The sequence below is a fragment of the Mya arenaria genome, chromosome 17 (genome assembly GCF_026914265.1).
Source record: "Mya arenaria isolate MELC-2E11 chromosome 17, ASM2691426v1".
NCBI lineage: Eukaryota > Metazoa > Mollusca > Bivalvia > Myida > Myidae > Mya > Mya arenaria.
Genome location: NC_069138.1, coordinates 48,111,690 through 48,137,294, shown reverse-complemented (window position 1 = coordinate 48,137,294; position 25,605 = coordinate 48,111,690). Strand labels below are relative to the sequence as shown.

Genomic DNA, 25,605 nt, shown 5'->3' with positions numbered 1-25,605 from the left:
TATTTAAAATTTGAAGAAGTCCCCCCACTCCCCGAATAAACTTAATATTTTGTTTCAGGTATTTTCCAAACAGTTTGTCATCGATGGATTCCTAAACACAGAAGTAAATTTCAACGCTAAGAAAATGACGTTCTTGTCTTCAAAATTCGATCGAAAAGGGGATGGTCTCTATACAACTTGACAAGAAATGTTACATTAATGAACCAATATACATCCACCGCTATATTTACCGTCAAAGTAGAGAGAAAATTTCGCTCTATTTTAAATCTCTTCGCAAATAATTTTGTAAACAAGTGCTTTCATCACATCTCATTTTCTCCAGCATAATAATACCATTATGCAGATGGCCTAATGATATGTTTTTCTGCATGTAATTTTGCTCCATATGTGTGCACTTGGTCAGAATTTTGATCAAATGTATTATGTTTTAATTTATTTTATTAACATAGTGTATTGTGTCAATACACTTAAACACCGAATAAATTGAGTTTGTGGTTAAGATTGTAGAAAAACAGAATACATCAGACATAATGCTTATATTTTCAAATATATTTGTAACTATAGAAACGGAAGCAACACAAACCGCGACTCAATTTAGTATGTAAATACCGAACAGCATGTAAAGATTGAAAGTAAATCACGGCAAACGTGTACAAATACAACGTATTTTTATAAACCAATATAGTTAGACGTAATAGTGTAAAAGTAACTAGTCCACGGTTTTCCGCCTGCATCGAACAACAATGGTTAAGATAACAATGAAGAAGAGTAACGACCCCACACAATATTAAGGCATTTATATAAATATACTGAAAGCAACACTATGAAATGTAATAACAAAAACACTAGCTTTGCAAAAACCAAGCGTTGCAACTAGCAAGTAAATTATTACAATGTGAATATTGTCCTGTACACGCTGGACATCCCTGTTGGATAAGTACATGCTATAGTAAAGAACAACTCTGTTATCTTCGGGGAAATCAGCGTAGACGATGGAGCCACAATATCATATGTATGTCCGGTGTAATAGTTGATATCCAAAATGTCGGTGAATCCTTCTCCGGATCCCACAACGAGGCTGCAAACAACTGGAATTTCCGGAAGAGTATCGAAGGCCTGTTCCCAGTCGATGTGAATAAGATGCTCGTTTCGAGTTACAAGTATAGGGCTTCCTGAAATTATAGTAATTGATTGCCTCTGAAGTTGTCAAAGTATTATTTAGACAAACAATGGATATATAGTCTAATACATCTTACACAAATCCTATTTCTTATCTGTATATTATATTTTAAAGATCGATACATTAATTACATTAAAGATGAATGCTGCCTTTAAAACTGCTTCCTCAAAATTATATGTATGTCTATTTCACATGTTTACAAGTGTAAAATAACATATAGACACAATTTTTATATAGATATATCCAAAGTTAAAACTAACCAGACATGAGTTTCAGCAGTATAATTTTTCTTAATATGTTTATCTAAGTAGTTATTGACACACTGTAGATAAATCGGATTTATGTTGATTAAATGTGCAATAAAATGTAGCGCAGTCACTTAAACATATTGTTCTGTCCGTGTCACTATTTAACCACTTGATATGCCCGAACCGCTGTGTACCAGTCGTATTTGAACTTATCGTGTACGAACATTGTTTGTGAAAAATACTCGCTGTATTTTAAATCTCTTCGCAAAAATTTGAACCTTTCAGACAAACGGTGTGAACAAACTTATGCTATTTCCGAAGCTACGTTTTGTGAGCATGACAATTCAATTTTATCAGTGTTAAAAACTTATAAATTGCTTTATCAATGTTAAAGTTAATTTAGAATACTCTTTTCGCTATGAATACGTGAGTTACACGCCAAATAATCTTTAAAGTCGTTGTAGGGTACTATATGGTCTTACCTGACAAAGCTGGAGGCTGACTGATAATGGATATGGAAGCATGAACGGCCTCACTTCTATGCTGTCCGGTGTTTGTAGCCCTGACGCTTACGTTCAATGTTTCTGTATTGTGTAATGTTAGCCCGCGAGCACTTGCCACCGTCTTCAAGTGAACATTTGTCCAGTCTACAATAGTGGCATTTCTTTCGTCCGATATGCAATATTCGTAAAAGTCAATACCGGATGTATCTTCGAATCCTGACCAACTGATTTGCACCAAGGATGTGTTTGATTGTAATTTAACCGGGCCTACAGTAAGCAGCATTGAGCTGAACAGACCTTCGTTAACTGGTAATATGTTAACTGTCACTTGGTTTGAAGTAATGAAATCCATGGATACGGTATTAGAAGCTACAGTTTTCGTCGTTGCTAGTTCAACATTGTTGACACAGTTGATATTGACGTACACCTTATCGCCGTGTTTAAGTTGTAGAAGGTTCGACTCACACGCTGACAGAGTATCCGCAAACCATTTGTCTTGTACATCGTCTTTGTTTGGAAACATTCCTGCAACATAATGCAACATCTAGTATAAATAGCATACGTAGTGTTATATGAATCAAATTGGTAATATTTTGTGTAAGTGATTTTCTTGTAGAAGTATAAACTGAATTCTAGTCCCTCTAGCGAACTTGAAAACTATGTATACTAAGTATAACGTTTGATTTAGACTTACCAACAGAACAAGTACAATGTATAATATCGCTCTCATCGTCTTGCGCATTCCAGGTTGCATTGATCTGAACTCTTGAATCTATTTCACCCGACTCATTGACATAGACTACCGTTGCTAAAGCCTCCAGATCAGTGATAATCGGAGAAGTATGGTCAATAATAATTGGTTCTGTTGACTGGAAAACTGATCTCAGGCCTGCATGATTCTCAGCAATAATCGTCGTATATACTTTCATCGCATGCACAAGGTGACCTTTAATAACCACACTCATTATATCAACATGAATATGTGTTAATGGCTGAATTTGAAGCCCTCCAGGTGTGGTACCTGCACCAATTTGTACCTGGAATTAAACCATAACGGCATGAAGATCATCACCATTATTTTTTTGTATATGAGATATAAAAGAACTTTAAATGATAAATATCATAATTATACTACACATATATAAAGCTATGCATTGTGCATTAACCTCCAATATAGTCAAAACAGGTATACATACATACATACGACTTAAACATACAATACTACCTAAACGAAACATTAAATACTAACCCTTTTTTACTAGTGTTATAAATCAAGTAAAACGTGTTTCAGAAAAGGTAATGCAAACTAACTATAAGATAAGAACTATTGCATACCATTTTCAGATCACTTTCTTTATCCTGAATCATAGCAGTAACAGCTACAGAATCATGTCTTATTTGCCGAACATGAAGAGCTTTTGCGTTGTTTTCAATAATAGACGCACATCTTTGTAAATGAGTTGTTTCTAAGATGTTAGTGAAATTATTATTATTTTTTTCAACACTAATGGTAATATTCTGGGCCCCCTTTTCCATTGACTCAAACGTATATGAAAATTCAGCAATTTGTTTATGATTCAGAGCAGTTTGGAGTCTGGTCATGAAACGATTGATTTGAAGAATAACTGAGTCTACAAAAGTATTTTTAATAGACCCTTCAATTCTGTATACGGTATCTTTGTCTAATTTTGCAACAATTGTCTTCGTCCCATTAACCTTCGAATCGTCCAACAATTCAATGACATCCGTAAGTTCAAACTGGTTACAATAGTAGCCTTTGGGTGGAGAAGGATCGATGATGACACCTGGTGATACAATAAGATGACTTTCATGTTCCGCGGCATCAATGGCCTTGACCACACCGTAATAAACGCTGCCAGGAATCATATCTAAATCCTTGATGGTAAAACTCGTCATGAGATAAACTTGTGTAAAATTCGTAATAGAATAAGGAGGCACTTGATTTTCCACAACAGCAACATAGTAACTGTTTATTCCTGAACAATGGTCCTGAAACCCATGCCACGAAAGTCCTAGAGATGTAACGGATGATTGGTATGCAACGTTTTTATACGCATTTGTATTATAAACAACGCCATCTGATGGTGGGGTCGTATCGATTATAAATCCGTCCGACGAAACCGAAGTGTGAAGCCCTGCAGTATTCACGGCAGTGACAGTAAAATAGTATCTAACGGCGTGCTCCAAAGTCAGATTACCGATGGAAATATTTGTTTTCAATCCCATATTCGCTGATGCAAATACATCATCAACTGAAACAATTACAACTTTTTAACAATAACAGTATCATTACCAAAATCTTGTTACCTATCAAATTCAAAAAATAACAACAGGAGCTTATATTGTTTACCATAACTAATTAATTCAATCGAAAACTTTTTAACATGGTTCTCTATTTAGGTACCGTTTGGTGAAGTTCCTAAGGCAACTGAGTAATGTTGTATATGGCTCTGTTGCTCACTAAAGACCCCGGACCAACACGCCGAAATCTCATCCGTCCAGTCTATGAAGTCTGAAGATCTGTTGCACAATCATCTATGCCTTCGATAATATATCGTCCTCTACGCACACTTGGGGGAGTTTGATCAATTTTAATAGATTCCGACGTAAATATGGCGGATTTATTTGGTCCATACCAAGTTTTAACGTATATGTCATAGAGCTCGCCATGAATAAGAGATCTATTGATAGGCAAGCAGTGAACAAATTCTTGTCGCAAACCTATATCAACCCAGGGAAACTCCTTTTGTAAATCGAAAATCCCTTCTCCATGCGGCTGATTGTGAATTCCAATACTCCACTCAAATCTATGAATGTCTGGATCCTTTCTCGAGTGTTCGATCTGAGTCCAGTGCCCGGCAAGACAAGCTGATGATGCTGTTAAAGTCAAAGGCTGAAACTGAAGGCCTCCAAAAACTGCAAACCGTGCCACTTCGTTATCAGTCGTGTTAAATGCATCAATCTCGACGCACGACATATTTGTTTCAACTTCAATACATGGCTTTCCAACTACAGCGCATGTGCAGTCCTTGTTGCAAAAATGAACGCCACAAGAGTGCTTCTCTAGTTCGAGTATTCCCCGCTGATTTTCAATAATAACGGCCGATGTCACACTTGACAATGCAAATAGGGATACACGTGCAACCGAGCTGTTTAATCCTACACCGTTTGCAGTCCAGACAGAAACAATTATAAGATTATCAGGTTTTAAAGCTTCTTGAAGTGTGAAATTTCCATGTTGTTTATCAGAAGTTTTATCATGTTTTTGGATGAGGACACCACCAGAGAGTTCCTGCTTACTGAAATATCTTGAAACAGTAATAAAATATCTATCAATACCAGATTCCTGATCGTAGAAACCATACCAAGTCAATGAGATTTTGGAGTGGATTCCACTGGTATCTCTATAATTTTCCCAAAGCATTTGTGGTTTCAGACCACCCTGGTGAGGTGGAGTAGAGTCGATAAGAATATCATTTGTTCTCTCTGTTGAGCAAAGCCCTGCTGCGTTACAACTAGTAATGACAACAAAATATGTGTCACCATTATGCAGCCATTTCCTTCCATCTAAGTTAATAGTGAAGTGTTTTTCCGACCCGAGATGTATTTTTTCAACTGGTGTGTGTCCTTCATGATGGGTAAAGAGTGATAACTCGTGGTTAAGTATCGGGCTTTCGTCGTCTAAAAATTCCCAAGTAACTCTAATAATTGACTTTTCCCATTGAGCGCTTTTATCCTTTACAGTGTTATAATCAAGCAATATCGAAGGTTTTATTTTGTTGTACGGAGCTGTAATGTCCACGAAAATCGCATCGGATGCACTTGAAACCTTCATTCCGACTCCATTGAAGGCCCAAACAGTTGCAAAAAATGGCTGATTTATGGGCAGAGCTATACTAGACTTTATCATATAAGAGTGTAGAAGGGCATTGGATGACGGAACAATGTCACACATGTTTTTCTGTCGTCCTAAACACACTTCAAAATGATCGATATCTGACTGAGGGTCCTGAAATCCAGCCCACTGTAGTCTCAGTGAGGTGCTGTAAATATTAATCTATCATAATTAGAAGATCGTTTTGAAAAGTATTGTTTAATTTTTATAGTGTGTAGAATTGCATGGATACCGGTTATACAAACTGTGGTAAACATTGTGTTTTATACTGACTTTAATGGCACATATCTGCTGTGATGGATACCAGACCCTGCTTGTACACGGCCCATAATTGGTGGGGAATTGTCCAGTATTATTCCATCTGACGATCTTTGTGTACAAAGGCCAGCTTTATTACAGCTTTCTACTGTTGTATAATATTTATCTCCCGGAATAAACGGACCATTCCAAAAAATATCTGAAAACCAAACAGACACATACAAATCGAAGCATGCTTATCAATATACAACCCAAACAGCTGACAAAATACGCATAAAACTATAAAGACACATTTAAATATACCTTGCTTCAACCCAACGTTTGTAAACGACCGCACGTCCGTAGCGAAGTGGGTTGTTCCAAGTCCTGCACTGAAATAGTCTATGTCGCTTACAATGTCTGAGAAACCTTTCCAGTTGGCATGGATCGTGTATATGTCTGATTGATAGTCAAGGTCTATCTGAAATGCAAAGCGCGGACACTTTTCATTATGTATAATTTATCGTATGTGCTTATGTATGTGTACAGTTATATACGTTGGCTATTATAATGTTATTATGTGGAAATATACATGCTGTCCATGTTTATTACACTTCTTTTCATGCTTTTCGATGAAATAAGGAGTTTTATCAGTGAAATAACAACCGTGATTTGATTTTCACTGCAACCTAATTAAGGAGTGAACATATCAACATTGGTTGAAGTTAAATATCGAAAAACATCAACCTTGCTTTCCCAGTTTCCATCCAAAACGTGTCCTCCATGAGGTGGTGTTCTATCTAAGACAAATCGTTTTGACACGATTGCACTCGGAATATCTGCCCTGTTGATCGCCTGTAAAAGTTCAGTTCAGTTATAATAATTATACTGTCACATGAATACATTGTTACGATATATCATTTACACGTTTGATCAATTTGATACTTTTACATTTCTTTCCAAAAGCTGAAAGCAGCTTACCTGCACCAAAATAAAGTATTCATGGCCTTCTAGGATATTCGAATAATGAAGATCAATATTGAAATGATCTGTATAATACTTTGTCATAGATAAGGTATCGACCATGATGCTGCTCGATCCGATTCCGACGTTGTAATAACTAATACCGCTGTGATCGTCATGAAACCCAACAAGTCTTATGCTTATTGTGTCACTGGTGTAATATGCATGGTGTTGGTCAAAGTGAATAATTCCCTCCGTTGGTGGCGATGTGTCCGTGACCAACTCTGTGGAAACAACCACTGAAGAAAGTCCAAAATGGTCAGATCCTGCAATAAAAAATAAATAAACTTGTCTTTTGTTTTTATTCTTCACCTTACCAAATGATTTTGAAATATGTAAACACTAGCTAAAATGGCTTTTAAGGGATCCGTGTGTTACCATATTTCTTACTTTCTAAGGAAACGCCGCTCAATACAAAGTCGTAATTTCTATTATGATGGTCATTTGTAATTTATGACATTAGTTTAAAGTAATACTTATTCGTCTTTGCTTGGATCATTATTTTAGTCTGTATCATGCAAACTCGATAATACTGTTGATTGTATGAACATGTATATTTGACTGTTTTATCACTTATCGATAAACAATTTAATGTTTTCGTTATTTTATTATACTGTCTTGAATCTTGAATATTACCGTTTACAGTAAAATAAACAGCAGTGCCATCAACAACGCCAGTTAGAGATAACATGACAGCCCTTTCTCGTCCTGTGTTACGAAACGAAAAAATATCGTCTCGATTCGGACTGGAGCCTGTACAAAACAGTATTGAGAGTATTATGAAGTGTTTGCATTAACAGTAAAAGTAATTTTGTTAAAAAAATAGTTAAAGAATTTGTGTATGAAACTTATTTTAGAAATACAATTTCAAAACAAACTGTAGAAAGATTGTTCATATGAGGGTCCAACAAATCCGAGAAGTATACGTACCGACGCCGATGGAGTAATGTTGTATGTCCTCTGGATATCCTAGAAGAGTGGCCCCTGTTTCTTTATGAAACGAATCCCATGTGATAACAGCATGTTCAATGTCAGTTATATACCTATTGACGTTTTGAATATCAATATTACCAGGGATGGGGGCAGTGTTGTCTAAAATAAATCCGTCACTGCAAGACCTAATTTCGTCAAGTGATTCTGTATACCACTCCCTTTCAACAACCGTCGCGTTCGAGGAAACACACATATAGAATGTTGCGTCAAGAAACACATCGGTTTCTTCGAAAATAGCAAAACCATCCGATGTGACCTTTTCTTTTAAACATGATACATCTGTGTCGCAACTATCGGGTACATGTCTTGATGTCATCAAATACCAAGATACGTTACGCTCATTCGCGTGCATAACTGCTGCGGCTGGCCTAAATTTACGAGTTCCAAAGTCAAGTTCGTTGTCATGTAAGAACGTATACATGTCGCCAACATCCGAACTGTGAATTATCTAATAAAGATAAAATAATCCAAATACAAGTAAGAAAATTAATGAGTTTCATGTAACTTGTTAAAACGACACTATGTTCTTAAAATAGAAATATGAAGATAACTGAGTTAACTGTAAATTGTTGAAACGTCACCTAAGTATTACGGGTGTTTTAAACATTCAGAAATTAACAGCTTTACCGATTTAATTTTCGTCCAGGATTCCGATCTTGTATCAAAGTCGTAAACAACATTTGCATCGTAAGTTCCAAAGTCCAACTTTGCTAGCCTTTTGCATCTACTCAATAATTGTCCGCTGACTGAGAATGCTTTTATACAAGCATATGAAGAAATAAGTCCATGGACTGGCAGAACAACACAGTCCTCAACCTAAGATAGAAAAACATTATATAAAATTAAAACCCAGTTTTTACAAGTTCGGGATAAATGAAATGATTATTTAAGTTGTGCTCCAAATGTATAACCATCCAAAACAGCGCTTAGGAATTATACAACGATAGGGTTTAACTGTTTATGAATATAACCAAACCACCTCATTACCGTTAAATCGATAGAGTCATTAGCAATTGATCTCCAAGTGAGAAGTGTTTTCCGACCCTCTTCGTCCTGAGCTAAAGTCCATTGATAGAATGCCATACTAATATCTTTGTCCTCAATTGACCAATGTAATTTGATACGGATACACGTATCCCCAAGCAATAAAGATGCTTCGTTTATCTGCAAAACTGGTTTCAGCCGCTCAATAGAGAATTCATTCGAATGTACCGGTTTTATGCATTCCAGTTTTGAACATACCTGTACTTCAGCAACATACTTCTTGTTTGCTAGAAAGTAATATTCTTCTAAAATTGAATAGTTGCAATCGATACGTGTTTGGAAAGGTACAACATACGTCCTGTTTTGACCTTCGTTTTCACTGACGCCAACACTGAATGCTAGTTTAGCGTTTTTGTAGAGAGAAGCAAGATGTTGATCGGCAAACTTCCAGCTTACGACAAGTTGTTTAGTTGGAAGTAGAACGTGATTAACTGGGCATAATGTTAATTTGAAACCTAAAATGTCACCCACAATTAATGAATGTTCAACTTCTATAAACAAAGTCGGTCTGTTTACAAATGGTCTAATGAAAGTGTCCTTGCCCTCTGTTGAAACAATTCCATCTTCTGAAGTTACAACTGCTTTGTTTGGAATGTTGATGATATAACGTTGTCCGACAAGCAGCGGTTTTAGAATTGTCAAACGCGCTGGGTTGTTTGCTAAGGTAACATCGTATGTATTTGCAACTTCAATGGAACAGTCATACCCAATTCTGACGGACAGTGAATGCGTTATTTCATCTTTATCTAAAACCATTATGCCATCAGAAAAAGAAACCGAGATTCCTCCGGTGCTGGATGACCTTAGCAAAAAAACGTATTTGATATTTGATCGGATATCAATTGAGTGTATGCAAAACGAGTTGCTGTTGCTTATGAGTTGAAAGTTTATCACGTCATCAATAGCATTTGATAGTCCTACTCCTACTTCTAAAGTTAAATTCTCGTGATGTAAAAAATCTTTCCATCTTGCACATAACACTTTCGTCGTAAAATGAGCATCAACGTCCATATCACTGTTATTTACTGAGGGATCTATATCAGATATAACAGTTTGTCCGGGAGGATATCTTGATGGGAGCTGAAAGGGTTGACTTTCTAGAGAAAGATAATGACCGGCATTGTTGTACACATGCATGTTAATGTAAAACTCGAGGTTATTGTCCGTATCTTGTAACTGTAAACGGCGTAGGGAATATCTAAAGCATCCACCAGAGTACGAAGGGCACGGGGGTGATGTGTCTAGACGCCATTCCAGATACGGTGTAACAGCAATAGCGTCATGTGCTGTAAAGCAGAAACAGGGTTAAGATTAATTATCTGCTAAAAATGCGACTTAATACGATGCTGATTTGTACACATCAATGACTAAGTAGAATATCTTTTATACCTACCAACTTGGAAATATATTTGATCGATTTGTGCAGTCTGCTCTTCATCATAGAAAGTTTTGCTATCCCATCCAAATACAATGTGCTCAGATTCAACAATAACTTGAGGAAGGGTTCCATTCAAAGGCGGAGTTTGATCAATGAGTAGCGGACCTATTGTTGCGATTCTCTCCAAACCAGCTTTATTGATTACTTTCACGAAAATGTAGAATAACTCGTCGGAACTTATGCCTTCATGTCTACGTTTGAAAAAAGTTTTCCTTTGTGTAGACTGATAATCTACAATGGACGGGCTCTGAGTTTCAGTAGAACTCAATCCTAATCCAACGAAGAAATCATCAATTTGGCTTTCGTATTCCTCAATATCCCAAGTGGTATATATATTATCATTGGGAAGATAGATGACTGTTTCGTTTGTGTACATGGGTTTTTGTCCACAAAGAAACGAAGACATATCTTCATCCTTTCCTTTAGTTTCATGTATCGGATATATTTCGGCAACCTTATGCGATTCCACATTGGCAGCACAAATACTACGGCAATTGGATGTGTTGTGCAGTATTTCGCTGTGCATGTTTTCCTGCATTAAATATACTTTGCCGTGTAAACATAGTAGGCTTTCTTGCAATGAACCATGCTTTAAGGTCATATTTCTAAATTCTGGCGGCGAAAGGTCACGGGTTATTCCATCGGAACACGCAGGTTTTGAGGGTTCCATCGCATTATTTAGGGCAATCACAGTCACAAATCGCTTTCCGGTAAAAGTCGTTGGTACTCGGACTGACTTTTCCGTGAAAGGAAGCTCCTTGAAAATCTTAGTACTTTGTACTTCTGTTAAGTTGTACAAGTCTTGTGTACTCAGACATCTGTCGGACAATCCAACTCTGTACAGTTTGATGCCGCTTTCGTGGTCAATAAAACCATGCCAGTGCACGAGAATGGAATCGCCACTTGTATAGTCAATATCAGGAGAATCTTCTGGACCTGATGAACACATTCGAATAGTATTACCATAATAATACGATAACTGCTCATTATTGACATCAATTTAGTTTTAGTAGTTTGAGAAAAACAAACACCGTGTTTATTACGTAAAAGTTTGTTTTAATTACCTTCGTTAACAACACCCTTTGAAGGAGGCGACTCATCAACAAGCACATCAATGTGTTCCGTTGTTGAAAGCCCGGCCATGTTTGTTACTTTTATGGTGAAATAATAGTTTCTATTGTGATTGCCAATGTGTAAGTCCTTAACGTTTAGTTTGTTGAGTGGTATTGTGTAGTTGAAAAATGCACATTCACCAATGTCCGGACAGTAGCACTGTGTGGTTGTGCATGAATCCTGAAACGTGAGACACAGTGCGTTACAACAAATCGTAAAATAAATTTATTTACGCACATTCAGACACTAGTGACAGGTTAAATACCGTACTGGTAAAAAGTTCAATATAAGGAAACTGATCTCATTTTTTTAATCTGAACGAAATGGCACTTATCCATTTTGTAAATTGATATATATTTAATTTATTTTACAAAATGTATATCTAAACATGTATTAATAAGAAAATAGCAGTCTTTATTACAACGCAATAAAGTCATCCCAACGTTCAAAGTGTTATCTGCAATTTCGTTTGAAAAACTGCGTTGTTTGCTAAGCTATCCGTGTCAAATTTGCTGCATTGTGGCGCCATAACCCTACGTGATTTTCATGACGTCATTTTACTGCATGGCGGCCATACTCGTTTAAACAGTGCGTAAAAAAGCCTTGAACAAAGATCGACCATTAAATGTTGTGTGCTGAATAGAAAATCCAAAACATAATTTAAGGATATGCCGATTAAGGTCAATGGAAATAACGCTAAGAAGAAAACGAAAATGTTCAAGTGGTTTGCACAGTATCAAGACAGATAGGACAATTTTACCGACCATCCATTGAACATTTGCCTGAAGTCGAAAACGTCACGTGCTATTGAAAAGATCAAGGAGCTGCTTTAAAAGGTCCGCTGTATCACAATTGAAGAAATTATCGACAGAGTTAACGGTAGTGTTAGGACTGTTTTAAATATCATTCATGATGAACTTAATATAAGAAGATTAAGTGCAATATTTATGCGAAAAACTACAGAATAAGCTCAGTCTGATCCCATGTTTTTCGGAGATTGAAAAAGAACCGAAAGTCGAGTATTTTAAGCGGGAATGAGAGGCGCTTTTCGGGCGTATAGTTGCCGTTGACGGGATTCAGTCTTAACGAGTCAGAAACAAACATATAGAATAAACAAACAATAATTATTCACTGGTCCTTAAGGCCACACCAAATTGATAACTTGTTCATCGGATTTTTTCCAAAAAATAATGGGGCGAGCGAGTGAAATAATAATAAAAATATTTGTTTTGCATTTAGCAAAAAAGAGGAGCGAGCGAAGAGCGAACAAATATATATAGTCATTAAACTCACTTTTGCTCACATTTTATTCACTTATTAACTAAACAAAGATATTGCAAACAGTACAAGGATAACATCCAGTGAAAGAATGATAACACTTAAAGATAATTATATACAAATATTAGTTTTGAGATCAAACAAATGCTATTTGAGATCAAGCAAATGTATTTCTTTAAACTATTTCATAAATGAGAGAACTCAAACCACAGTTTTCCAGTTTTTTAAACCTTTTTGATTTTTTTTTTCAAAATACCCTATGCATGGCTAAGTTAAAGCCTGGACACAAGCGTCAGTGGTCACAGCCACCTGCCTGCCCAATGGCATATCTAAATCTATAAACTAGGTTTCCACTTTTCCTTAGGAAAACTTGGTTAAAAATAATTAAAATACATTGTCGTATCTCATGCCATGAGTCTAGACAAGGTGACTTGAAAAATAACTCACAAAATTATTATAGTCATTTGCAATCAAATATAAACTACAGCTATCACTCTTGCTTTGACTACATGATTGGCATTGGTAGCCATCTAAGTTCGAAGAAAAGAATTTACAAAAAACCTACACCGTATTGTAATCCATTTCAGCTGAATATATGTCGCAGAAAATACCAGCCAGCCCCAGATTGATTTTAGGCTTTCTCAGAATCTAACGCCTATCTTTTTTAAACTTGCAAATTTTCCTTATTTTTTAGATCTTGTTCAAATTTAGACAAAAATAGAAAACATAAACATGTATACAATAGACACTTTTACTTATGTTGTACTGCAAATACTGATTGTGTCAATTTCCATATATATAGCAAACAATATTTGAAGAAAATACAAGAATATGCAATATTTTTTCATAGACAAAAACAATCAGCAATATTTAACACTTGAATGATTTCCATATATAGTTTAAATATACACATGAACATCTAAAAAATCTACAAACATTTATTCGCAACACAAAGTGTGATTAATACCTTTTCCAATCACACAGTCTGACACCTTTTTTTATCCTTTTTGACTAATTTTAACAAAATATACACAATCCGGCTTGTTTGATGTTTTTGTGTGAATGGTAAAACTCATGGGATTGCATGAAGCACACATGAATGTCAGTCAGGTTAATTTTTAGCGTCATCCTACTGTCCACGAACATTGACTCATCGGCGACCAAGGCCTCCACCCCAAGCATGCCCTCGTTGCCTCATGGGGACAGGAATTTATGATCCGCTGCGTCGGAGGAATCTGAAATTTTAATAGGCAATATTATACATAAATGTTTATTGTAGTATAATGTAGTATGCATTACTGAAACAGTTTGATGATAACACAAGAAAGGTGGTGCTCGTTTCTTGGCCAAACTTTATTTTTCTATTAATGTACATGCATTGCATATGAGTTAAATAAACAATATACTCTGATCTGAAGCAAATAAAAACAAACATGCATAGATCATAAAATGTATATTTTTGAAGGAAATAAATAATACAAAAAATACATCATATTTGCAATATTAACAGCAAAACAACAAAGAAGTTAAAATACACACATGAAGATTTACCTGGACAGGTGTAGTAGGTATAGATGACCGATTGGAAACTGTCTTTTCACTGTAACGGTCATCCGAATTTCCGTCAAACATGTCCGAACCAAATTCACTGTCATTCACGATAAAATTCAGCAACTCTTGCCCAGTATATATACGTTTACTTTTAGCGGGAGCCAAATTAAAACAAACACATTTGTCCAAAATTTAATCAAACTTAAAATGGTGGTAGAATTGTCATTTGTTGACGTAATTTTCAAGAATCAGGAAGTGTTTTAGTCTCGGTCATCTAGACGCTTGTATCTGGGTCTATATCGTTCATAGACTCTAATTAGAGCGGCTGCATGATTGAGCCGGTGCATTGATAATTGTTACGATCGAAAAACGCGGTGATAAGGGAAAAGGCTACATTCTACTAAATAAATTAGCGCTCGTAAAAAATAACTATTTTTTTAGATGGTGCGGGCGCAAGTGATAAAAACAATAAAAATATTTATTTTTTCTGAAGAAATAGGTGCAGGAAATCCGATGAACAAGTTATTAATTTGGTGTGGCCTAATTGGGATTTCATATGGGCATCTCAGGAAATGTTCGCCTTCCGTGGAAGTCAAAGAACACCCTTCGTACAACCCTGATTTAGGACCATGCGATTTCGTCCCTTTTCCTGTGCTTAAAGATTCCTGAGAGGACAGCAATTCAATGCCATTGACGAGTTCAGTTCAGTCCGCGATATCTTCCCTTCGCCTGACTCGTACACAAATAGTTACTATGGATAAGTTGAACGGTGTATAAATGCCTCGTGGTCAGTGGAGAGTATTTTGAAAACGACAGAAGTAAACAACTGAAAATCTATGTTGTTGTGTTCATGACGTGTCAATGACGAAGGGTCTTTAAAAATCACATTATTATACAATTTAAATTATTCGATCTTTTGTTTAATTGTTTTTTTTTATCAATTTTATGTTAGAAATGTTTCATGTATTATAACAGCAATATTCATGAAAATGAGATTTGAAATACAATTAAATGAGAGCACTTTTCCGCGAACGTTTCGAACAACCCCTGTATAATATACTCATACATATACTTACATTTATGGTCCTAATAGCTAGGTGCTCACTTATAAGCTCGGTCATTGCGTCGGATATTCCAAATGTCCAGTGTATTTTAGATAACCCACTATGTGGATCAAGAGCATCAAACATCATCTTCATTTTGGACAGGTCCGTGCTATTATGTACATAAAGCATTTCGTATCCATCTTTCTCAAGCCAAATGTTATTAAGATGTGGCGTTGAGCGATCAATATATACAGTTCGGTAATCGCTAAGGGTATTTCCAGCTATATCAATAGCCTTTATGTTCAGTGTGTATGTATCGCCGTCTTCAACATTCAAATCCTTGCAAAAGGATTGATTTTTTAATGAAGGGACAGGTTTATCTGCTGAGAATGGACCATGATTCAGGCTCCACGATATATGGTATGAAATAATACCATACACATTCGATGTCCCAAAGACAGATATTTCTCCATTTAAATGCTCGTATGAGCCGGCAATGAGACCATGCGGGGCAGTCTCAATAGGATTCAGAAGTTCATTATGTATGTAGAAATCGTTGTAAAAGTAATCTTTCCAGCTTATGCAGATATCGTTGTGATGGGTTTGCCATGTGTAATCCGTTTCAGGTGAGGCAGATGTAAATCTAAATGGCTTTCCTTTCCAAATTTGAATGGACGAAGTGTTATCAAATAGAACAAAGCGTCGACACTGTTGAACATTGTCCGCAACATCCTTAACCTCCAATGTAAAACAATAGAGCCTAGGTTTGTCCGAAATAAGATTTAGATCCATGTTTTTAACTGTGTGTTTAACCTTTGAATGTTTTATGGTTTTTAAGTAACCTACCATTAATGTCCCTTTCGAAGGCAAAACCTCATTTACCCGAATTTCGTAGCTCTCTATGGATGAAGCTGTGCGCGAGGCTCCCCAAGGAGGAACAGGATCCACCCAACCGTGAAACTGGACGTTGTGGAGATATGATCGCGTTATTTGTTTGTCGAGATGGAGAGGTTCAATGCCACATCTCGATAATTTTGAACAGTGTTCAGGTGGGTGGCTGTCAAATCGATAGCAAACTGTTTGTTGTTCTACAGTTTTGTGGTAAGGCTTAGCCTTGACAACTTTGCGGGTTTTTTTTCTCGTATCGATTGCTTTCAAGTAACCACCACCTTTAACTTCGTATTTCAAACACAACCTGTTCACAAATATCAAATAATATTATACAGTTATTTTCAAGGTTATTGATGTAACAGTCAAATGTTTGTCCAGAGGTGGAGAGAATGCCATCTGAACTGTTGTCCTAGGCCGATAGGCCGGGTGAACAGTTCAGAATTTCATCGCTTACACCAAAGGACAGCAGTTTGTACTGTTACATCCATAGCTATAAAATAACTGTTTTAATACTTGAATAAAAGTGTATCGAAACAAAAAAACAAAACTGTTTTTACCTGATCAAGTGTTAAAAACCTTAGAAAAATTTAAAATATGCCGTCTAAAAATGCAGTTTGGAAACTCTAATGACGTCAAAGCGCCAATTATTGTCTGGGTAATAGTCTTATCCAAGAAAATGAATATAACTGTCATTTAAAATACCATGTTAAATACAGAATTGTATTTATATAACAAACCAGGGAATATGTTTTTTTAAATATCCGTACTGTGACATTTTTAAAATAATTGTTTTCGATGTGAATAAAGATCAATGTGTATTAAAACATAAATTAGCTTACGCCTGTCCATTTGCGAGTGTGTATGTAGTCGTAAGCTTATGTGAATTATGAAAAACCCTCCTAACATCCTGGCTCGAATTAATATCTGTAAGTCGTCTGTTTGTTGATAAAGTAGTAAGCGAACCTGTCACAAACACAGTCATATTTGATAATAAACTACGAGTATGTCCTTACATACGCTAACGACGTATTTGAAACATTTTTGTAAACGTAATTTCTGTGTTAACCAGCCGTTATGGTACATGTAAAACCAGTCTGACTTTGTTCTGCCTCGCATACCGGGATTAAAAATTTTTCCTGATGGTATCAAATGTAAGTCAGTTGAAATTACTGTAACATCATTTACGCACATTTCAAATATACACTACAATAAACTTATATTGATTAGATTTTCCGAACGGAAATATTAAAATTCATACATGGAAATTTGATCCATACCCGATACTCTTTGGCGTTGCATATATACTGTTGCGTCCGTTATTCCAAAGTTATGCTCAAGAATAAATGAAGGGCGGGAATAGCTGGGAATGCTAATTGTGTAGTCAGTGCTCAAGTCAAACTGCACCATCGTCGGCTGATAATTTCCATACATATCTTGTAAATACCGACACTCAGTTGAACTGCTCGAGGAATTTGCTCTTTTCTTTTCACCATTTGGTCCAAAAGCCACAGTGTCACATGTTGTGATAGATGGTTTCTTAGTTGGTTGACACGACGTTTCACTAGAACTTGAAACTCTGATAAACTCCGCTTCGCACGAGCAGTACTTGGTGAGACCATCTCTGCAGCTCCCTGGCCAACAATAATGGTTGTTCCAAGAACACATCCCTAAACGACATGTTGAAATTATACTGATACAGATATGACTCATTCGATTCTTAACTCAAGTTATTTGGTTATTACCTGTTTATACGATACAATCTGTGAAAGAAAACGGTTTCTGTTACACATATATTGTTATATATTCATTACCGATTTATAAGTTCGTATATTTCTCATGTTTTATAGAATATAGATATAAACATATGTGTGTTTTGATGTTTTGAATTCAGGAGAGTGGTTCTTTAGTGCCAGTCTCCGTCATTATATATATATCTGAACATAAGTAATTATTTTGTCATCATATGTTGACTTCAATTGATAAATCCTTACGCTGACATTCTTTGGCGCCGTTGTATCGCTTGAAGAAGTCGTAGCATTTCTTGCAGTAGACGTTGGAGGCTGATGTGCAGTGTCTCTGTTCACACATGGTGATTGTTGGACATACTTAAAAATAAACCCGTTATAAGTAACAAACGTTTGCTGTGTCGTTCTGGTATGCCATAAATTAAGTGTTTGTTTTATTCGCTGGTACTCCGCTTAAACGCCATTATGACAAACGTATTGGTGTTTCGGCGCGAATATGCCAGAAAAAACATGGCAGAAATATGTCAACATATTGTGTCGATACATGAATTGCTAATCCCGTAAGGTATGTCGCCACGGAAGATTCACCATTTAAACAGTTAATTAATTAATTTACTTTATGTAGATAAAGAAGTAATGATGTATGATAGAAATGATTGTTACAAATATATATTATGTCTCAGATCTTTTATAGTGATTGATATCAGATGTACATTAGATTTTGATATGAATACTAACCAAATGGAAATAAAGATGTTATGGGTGATACTACAAAACTACAGATCGCATCGTTCAAATTTAAGTGTCATGAATTAGTATCCACGCGATCAAATGAAGTCTTTAAATTATCCAAATGACATGTTAGTATCAAATAATTGACGCTGCCCCAACACTATAAACGTGGAAGCATTCGCTGTAATATGGTTCATCAATCTGCATGATTTTCATACATATTTACTAAACTGCATGTACATAAAGTGCACATTAACGCCAGCGGTAAATTTGATAAAGGCCGTTTATTTATAACATTAGTAAAAACGACACTGTAAAAACTATCTAACACCATAAATGGTCCACATTTAACAAGCGCTTAAGAATTTGAACCTCATCTAAAGTACATGACATGTCATGTAACAAAGAATGCTAAACCTACTTTCCTGATATGCGCAGTAAGAAAATTCCTGATTTGATCGAACACCATAGTTTATTTAAAGCTATTTGAGGAAATAACGAAAACAAGCAATTTGTAAGAACACTTTTTTAAGGGGAATCTTTAAATAAAGAAAAACTTTATCATCTTCAAATCTTAATGGTTTTCTTTAAGCGTAAGTGTTTATCTCTTAGACTATTTGAGTAATTTCTTAATCTTCCTTATTAGTGCCCTTCAAAACCATGATACCTTTTAAGCATTAAAGGGAGTTTTATTTTTAAGCATTTGTGTTCTGTTCCAGTTATTGTTCTTATATAAATGTGCCCCAAGATATTTAAAGGAAGTAACTTTTTCTATTTCGGCGTCGTAAAGATAAAATTGGTAGGTTGTGTGACGGCCCTTTTCAATAATCATACCTTTCGTTTTGTTAGCATTAATTTTCACCCCCAGCTGTTGCAATATTCTTGGAGATCATTAAACATGCATTGTAGAGAGTTTGGGTTATGTGAAAATAAAGCTGCGTCATCCGCAAACATAAGGAGAAATACCTAGCGTTTACTGTTTATATTAGACATGACGTCATTCAGGAAGAATAGAAATAATAAACTTGAATTCGACCAGCCCTGTTTCAGGCCAGTGCCAGATTCGAACCAGTCTGATCTTGACTGTTTGTATCTAACACAACATTAGACAGCAGAATATATTGCCTTAAGTAAAGTACTATTTTAGAACTTATATTTTATTGTATGAGCTTTGTCTGAATGAAAGAGGGCTATAAGCTTTAATAATAACGCTGTATAAAAATTTGAATGCTTTTAATCATAATATCATTAAATGACTTAAAACATTTACGCAGATACAACATCGTTATGATCAGTTTAAACTGCAACCACCTTTTGTTAAGAAATGATCTCAAACAAGTTTAAAAATACGATTTACTCGAGCTTGAGGTTAAATTCACCAATATTCCCCACTCTTTAACCCATATGCATGAAATAAACCTTTAATATTTTATGTTAAAAAAGGATGATACTGCTATGTATTCAAATATTTTAATTAATATAAAATGCTCAACAAAGCCACAAAACACAAATGAAACTGTAATGATGAATATATATAATATTTAAATAATATGGCTTTTGAAGTTCATTTAAGGTTTATTTAAATTCTAAAACAATGGTTATTAAAACTATCATCATTCACCTGTCTTTTGAAGATGTTTTTTGCTAATGAGGCAAGCGGCATTTAACGTCATTGAGCTGTTAATTATAGGAACTTGGCAAATTTTCTATTTAACTAAAATTATAGCTCTGTGGAAAAGACTTATTTAGGTTTGCCGAATATCGACAAAGACTGGAGAATCGAGCACGCACACTTCCGGATTGCCCGCCCACAAACCTTGTGAACCGCCGAAACACTTGACATGCTACCTTGGATAATAAATGCGCAAAAGACTGTTTGTCGACAAACGATTATTATATTAACTAAGCCCGGTTTATTTTCTCTCTTTTTTCCATTAAGAATTACTGACAATATATCTCCACAACAAGCAAATGACTCGGTGCTCATCTACAATTCAGCCGGAAATGGCACAGTTAGCAGTCAACCACCAAGTTATTAACGGAACTGTTTGAAGTGTTGGATGCCTGAAACTATCGCACTTACTAAACCGGATGAAGAGTTCTATAAGGGAGAGAAACTCTATAAGCTTTGCTTTCGTTCTAATTCATTTCAATATTATAGACATCTTGTGTGTGTGCGCATATTCTGTGTACTAAGTTTGTATATCCTGAATGAAATATGTTTAAATCAAACCGGATGGTGAGTCGAATTCTACGCTGACGTTACAATGGCCGAAACAAAAGAGCATTCAGCAGCTCGAGAAAAAACATGCTTCCGGTAGCTCGGCTATGGAAAAGCTGGTTTCAAGCAGGAATATGTTGTCAACTGAAAAACGCTTTCCAACCGCTTGACGAATGAAACTATGATGCGCATACGCGTCCAGATGGTCTGCATGTGAAAATAAGTGTATTTCCGAAAAAAAAATGCTTGAAGACACGATGCAATAGAAACCTATTAGAGTTGTCTTTTCCTGGCAAGCTGATGTGTGTTTACTAGATAGTACTTTCTGCAGTTTTTTTGACTATTTGTTTGCTTTAAAAGCACTAAATTAATTCTAAAACGTTCAACTCTTCCGAACATTAGTTATTTTTGTCGATTTTATTCAGAACACACGACTTATATGGACATGATTCCGTTACGTCGTATGCAATGAACAAAGAATTTCAAATATTTTATCTGATGTTGAAGATGCTGTACATTTTATCAAGAACATGTTAACAATTTATTCAGGCTTAAATTAGTTGTCAAAACAAATATGGTTAAAATAGGACTATATCGGTAATTAATCGATTAACCAATAGGTATTGTGTGTAAATTATCCCAGTAATCCAGTCAATTTCCAAAAAAACAACACTTTCCAAACGAATGAACACCGCAAAAAATAACGTCGAAATAAAAAAAACTGTCGAGTTATGTTGCGGCCCTAATCGAGCTTAATGTAAAAAAAAATCAATGACATCACTCATGACGTCACATAAGCACCTGTTATGCAGGTTATTTTGAACTAACTATTTTTGCACTTTCGTGACATTTAACAGCTTTTTTTAAACACAAACGTTTCTCACGGTGTGTATTTTATTTTACCTCAAAAAGGTGTATAAACCCTATAGAAACCACGATCAGGAAGGCGTAGTCGGACCTTTTCGTGAATACGACCCTAGTTACGATTAATTGAAAAATACACGAGCAACTTGGGTAGTGAGAAGAAACGATACTGAGCTATAAAACTGTTTTTAATATAGTAATCTGATACATTTGTGCACTTATTATGTTGCCAATGATCATTATGCGCAATATTTCGCAACTAGTTTTTGTGACGCTTAGTTTAGTATGTTGGAATTGTTGTGGCATCATGTCGTCGTCTTATCCGTTCTGAAATCGTGGACAATCAAAATATTGGTATTTGTTAAATTAATAAGCATAAGTTGTTACAACGATCTGCGACCTTTTTCGAGTTTATACGTCAAGACTATTGTTAATTTCTTACTATTGGAAACGGTTTGGGCCAATATGGACAGAAAGAATGCGACAAATCGGACGTAGTAATTATGTACAAAACTATTCATCATATAACTGTATCGGGTTGTTTGAGAATACTTCAAGTGAAAGAATCATACGTCCTGTAGTTAAGTGTTTAAACTCATCGCTTTGGTAAATATTCTGTACACTCACCTACCAGCGTGTAACCATTAGAACAAATGTTAGATGTTTACCAATCAGTTTATTTAGAATTATTCATTTGTCATTTTGACCAAGTTGTAAGTGATATTGCCCGCAGGGGACTTACATGGCCAGTTTCCTCATATCGGTAGTATTTCACAGAATCTTACACATTTAATCCGTGCAAACAATTTATTGCACTGCAATCTGGAAACTGCTTATACATGCGAGCCAACTAGTTCTCTATTGTAGTATATATTACTCAAGCAAACATTCAAAGACATGTAAACTCATTAAACATAGTTAAAAGGAAAGCAATAACAAAGTCAGGCCATCTTTCACTTAGTATTTCATTTTATGATATATATTAAACTCAAAAATGAAACATAAAGGATGCATTGCGTGGGACGAGTGTTCTAGCGATCAGTTCGGACATTGTTAAAATGCAATACAATGTTACCTTAAATGTGACCTTTAATGTGTTTAAGAAACAGAAAGCGAAAATACCCGACCACTTTGGACACTCTGGGCACAGAATCGCTTCACATTTAAACACTCGGCAGGGACGAGTATTGTCAACATTTTGTTTTTTAGTGTACACAAATCTACTACTCGTCACAAAAGAGAACCGTAACTACGGTAGCACAGACATGTCAGTCAGGGCAAGTAATCAATAAACGTATCCAAATCAAATGTTGAGGCTTTTATTAACAAGAGGTCTATACCAGTTGCAGGAATGATATATATATATAGAACAAGCAAACAATGTAAACCACTTGGGCATTAGACAGCTTAACATTCCTCGTTTTCCATGGCTGTCCAGGGTGTAAAAGCACATGTCAAAATATTTTTATACGTAGATGTATGTCAGTCATATCTTGTATCACTACCTACAAGAATGGGCTTTCGATTTGAAAGGCTCCTCATGCAATGTGTAATTACTTAATCAGTTTGATTCTATTTTTCAAATGCAATAGTATTTACTAAGTGAAATTGAACTGTATTGGTTAAAAACTGAAACAAAAATTGCAACATATTATTGTTGTTCCGTGTTCTGTTTTGATAGTTCAACAGTAAAACTAGTGTGCAGTTAAATTTGTAGTTTCAATGCCAACATATGTCATTATTTAAACAGTTACCATGGTAACCAGAGTCTAGTTTATAATTGTTGTCTTCACATCGTAAATTATTGTTCATTTCGTCATACTGTGTTTATCAATTTATTATATTTTTCCGGTGGTTTATAGAGATTTATCAGTGAAATACAATTGATATTAAATTCACTTGATGTTTCACTGTTTAAAAAAGTCAAAATATCCCTTTAAAAGCTTTAACAGTTTTGGAATTTTAATTTCTCGGTTCCAAACCAAACGTCAGATCACATATGGCTTCGGCACAATTTTAACAAAATTGACGTCAAGTGTGCATACAAATTGGCGGTTTTCCTAAAAATGTGTAAATTATTGGTTTTTGTTACAATTTTAGTTACATATTAAAAGGAGAATTGTTTGTTTGAGTGTAAGATTATTATTTTAAATGACATGCTATTATAAAAAATGCGCTACTATTGAAGTACCAAATGTAAGAATACCGAATGTAATCTGGTTCGTCACTCCAAATTACATTGATGCCAATATACTTAACTAAACTGAGGTATTATTAGAATGATATCAGTGCACATTGCATATGCATTCTAGCAAATGTAAACATAAAGTGCTACGCCAGCAATAAATTTCATTGAGACTGTTTATTAATAACATTGATAAAAGCGACACTTTAAAAACATTTAACACCAGAAATGGAAAACATTTAAGAGGCTCCAGTATATTTGCACATAATCTAAGTGAGTACTTGTCAAGTCATGTGACAAGAATGTTTAGCTTACTTTCGTTAATAAAAATTTCCTATTAGAACAAACATTATAGCCTCTTGAAACCCACTCGAGTAAACTACTTTTTAAAACAAATCATTTAAAAACTACTGAAAGGGGAATCCTTAAATAAAAATACACTTTATCTTCTTCAAAACTTAAGTATTCTTTGAGTGTTCATATTTATTTCGTAGACGTTTTAGAAAACATGCATAGACATGCCCGTCACTGACTTGATATGTTTAAAACATGGTTAAAAATTGTGTTTTGTGTTCATTGAACGTTACTGTTTAAATGGTAGGGTAAACACTTTTTTCTGCTTTTTTATTACATGTCTTTTACCACATGTTCGCTTTAAAAAAATAAGTGCACCATAATGAAATTGCTATTTAACTCGATGTGCAAATATAAATGACTTGTTACGAACAGAAATGAATATTCTGAAGCATATATAAACGGTTTTATTCGATTTAGTAAATCACTTCGTGAACTTAGTGCAATTCTAAATATATGTATATTATATTCATTCTCGATCTGGCAATACATTTCAAAAACATCCTGAACGAATTCGTAATGATAGAAGGATATGAAGCTAATGCAAGACATAATGTAAAAACTGCCATTTTCACATATAACTCCAATAACCTTCATTCAATGCACTTAATACTTTAACACAGTTGTTCAAGATTATCACACAATGAATTTACATAAATCCATACCATCGTAAATACAAATAATTGCCCCTGATTGACTTAAGCACTTACGTTAAAGTTTAAGGTCACATTGTGCCAGGTTAAAGGGCAATTTTGGATTTTCACTAATTACTTCTATACCCTTCATACAATTCACTTATTACTTCATACAGTTGTAAACGGCCACCACCGAATTAGGTAACTTTACTCCATATTATCCTAAATACTGAGTATGGCCCTTATTCGATATAAAAAAACAACTATATCTCAAATACTGGTCATTCAATGGCCTTCATACTTTACACAAAGGCCATCACACAATTAGACTGCATAACTCTCTATCAACCCTAAATACAATGTATGGTCCTTGATTTACTATTTTATTTCTTTGCTATTGAAAGGCAC

General features: G+C 35.2%; 1 protein-coding gene and 1 long non-coding RNA gene across 2 annotated transcripts; both read right to left on the bottom strand.

The window, feature by feature from the left end:
- Positions 1-565: 565 nt before the first annotated feature.
- LOC128223563 (uncharacterized) lies at positions 566-18,549 on the bottom strand. Its single transcript, XM_052932840.1, has 19 exons — positions 18,453-18,549; positions 17,910-18,092; positions 17,301-17,424; positions 15,601-16,765; positions 11,647-11,875; positions 10,538-11,518; positions 9,661-10,430; positions 8,038-8,548; positions 7,744-7,860; positions 7,066-7,373; positions 6,832-6,939; positions 6,409-6,565; positions 6,121-6,304; positions 4,494-5,995; positions 4,357-4,455; positions 3,267-4,204; positions 2,626-2,968; positions 1,911-2,456; positions 566-1,172 (listed from the first exon to the last, which is right to left on the bottom strand). Exons 1-19 carry the CDS (start codon positions 18,547-18,549, stop codon positions 889-891), a joined length of 8,646 nt encoding a protein of 2,881 aa, XP_052788800.1. The 3' UTR covers positions 566-888.
- LOC128224197 (uncharacterized) lies at positions 12,985-14,764 on the bottom strand. The gene is made up of 2 exons (XR_008259453.1): positions 14,525-14,764; positions 12,985-14,208 (listed from the first exon to the last, which is right to left on the bottom strand). It is a non-coding gene; the product is annotated as an uncharacterized LOC128224197 (long non-coding RNA).
- Positions 18,550-25,605: the final 7,056 nt, after the last annotated feature.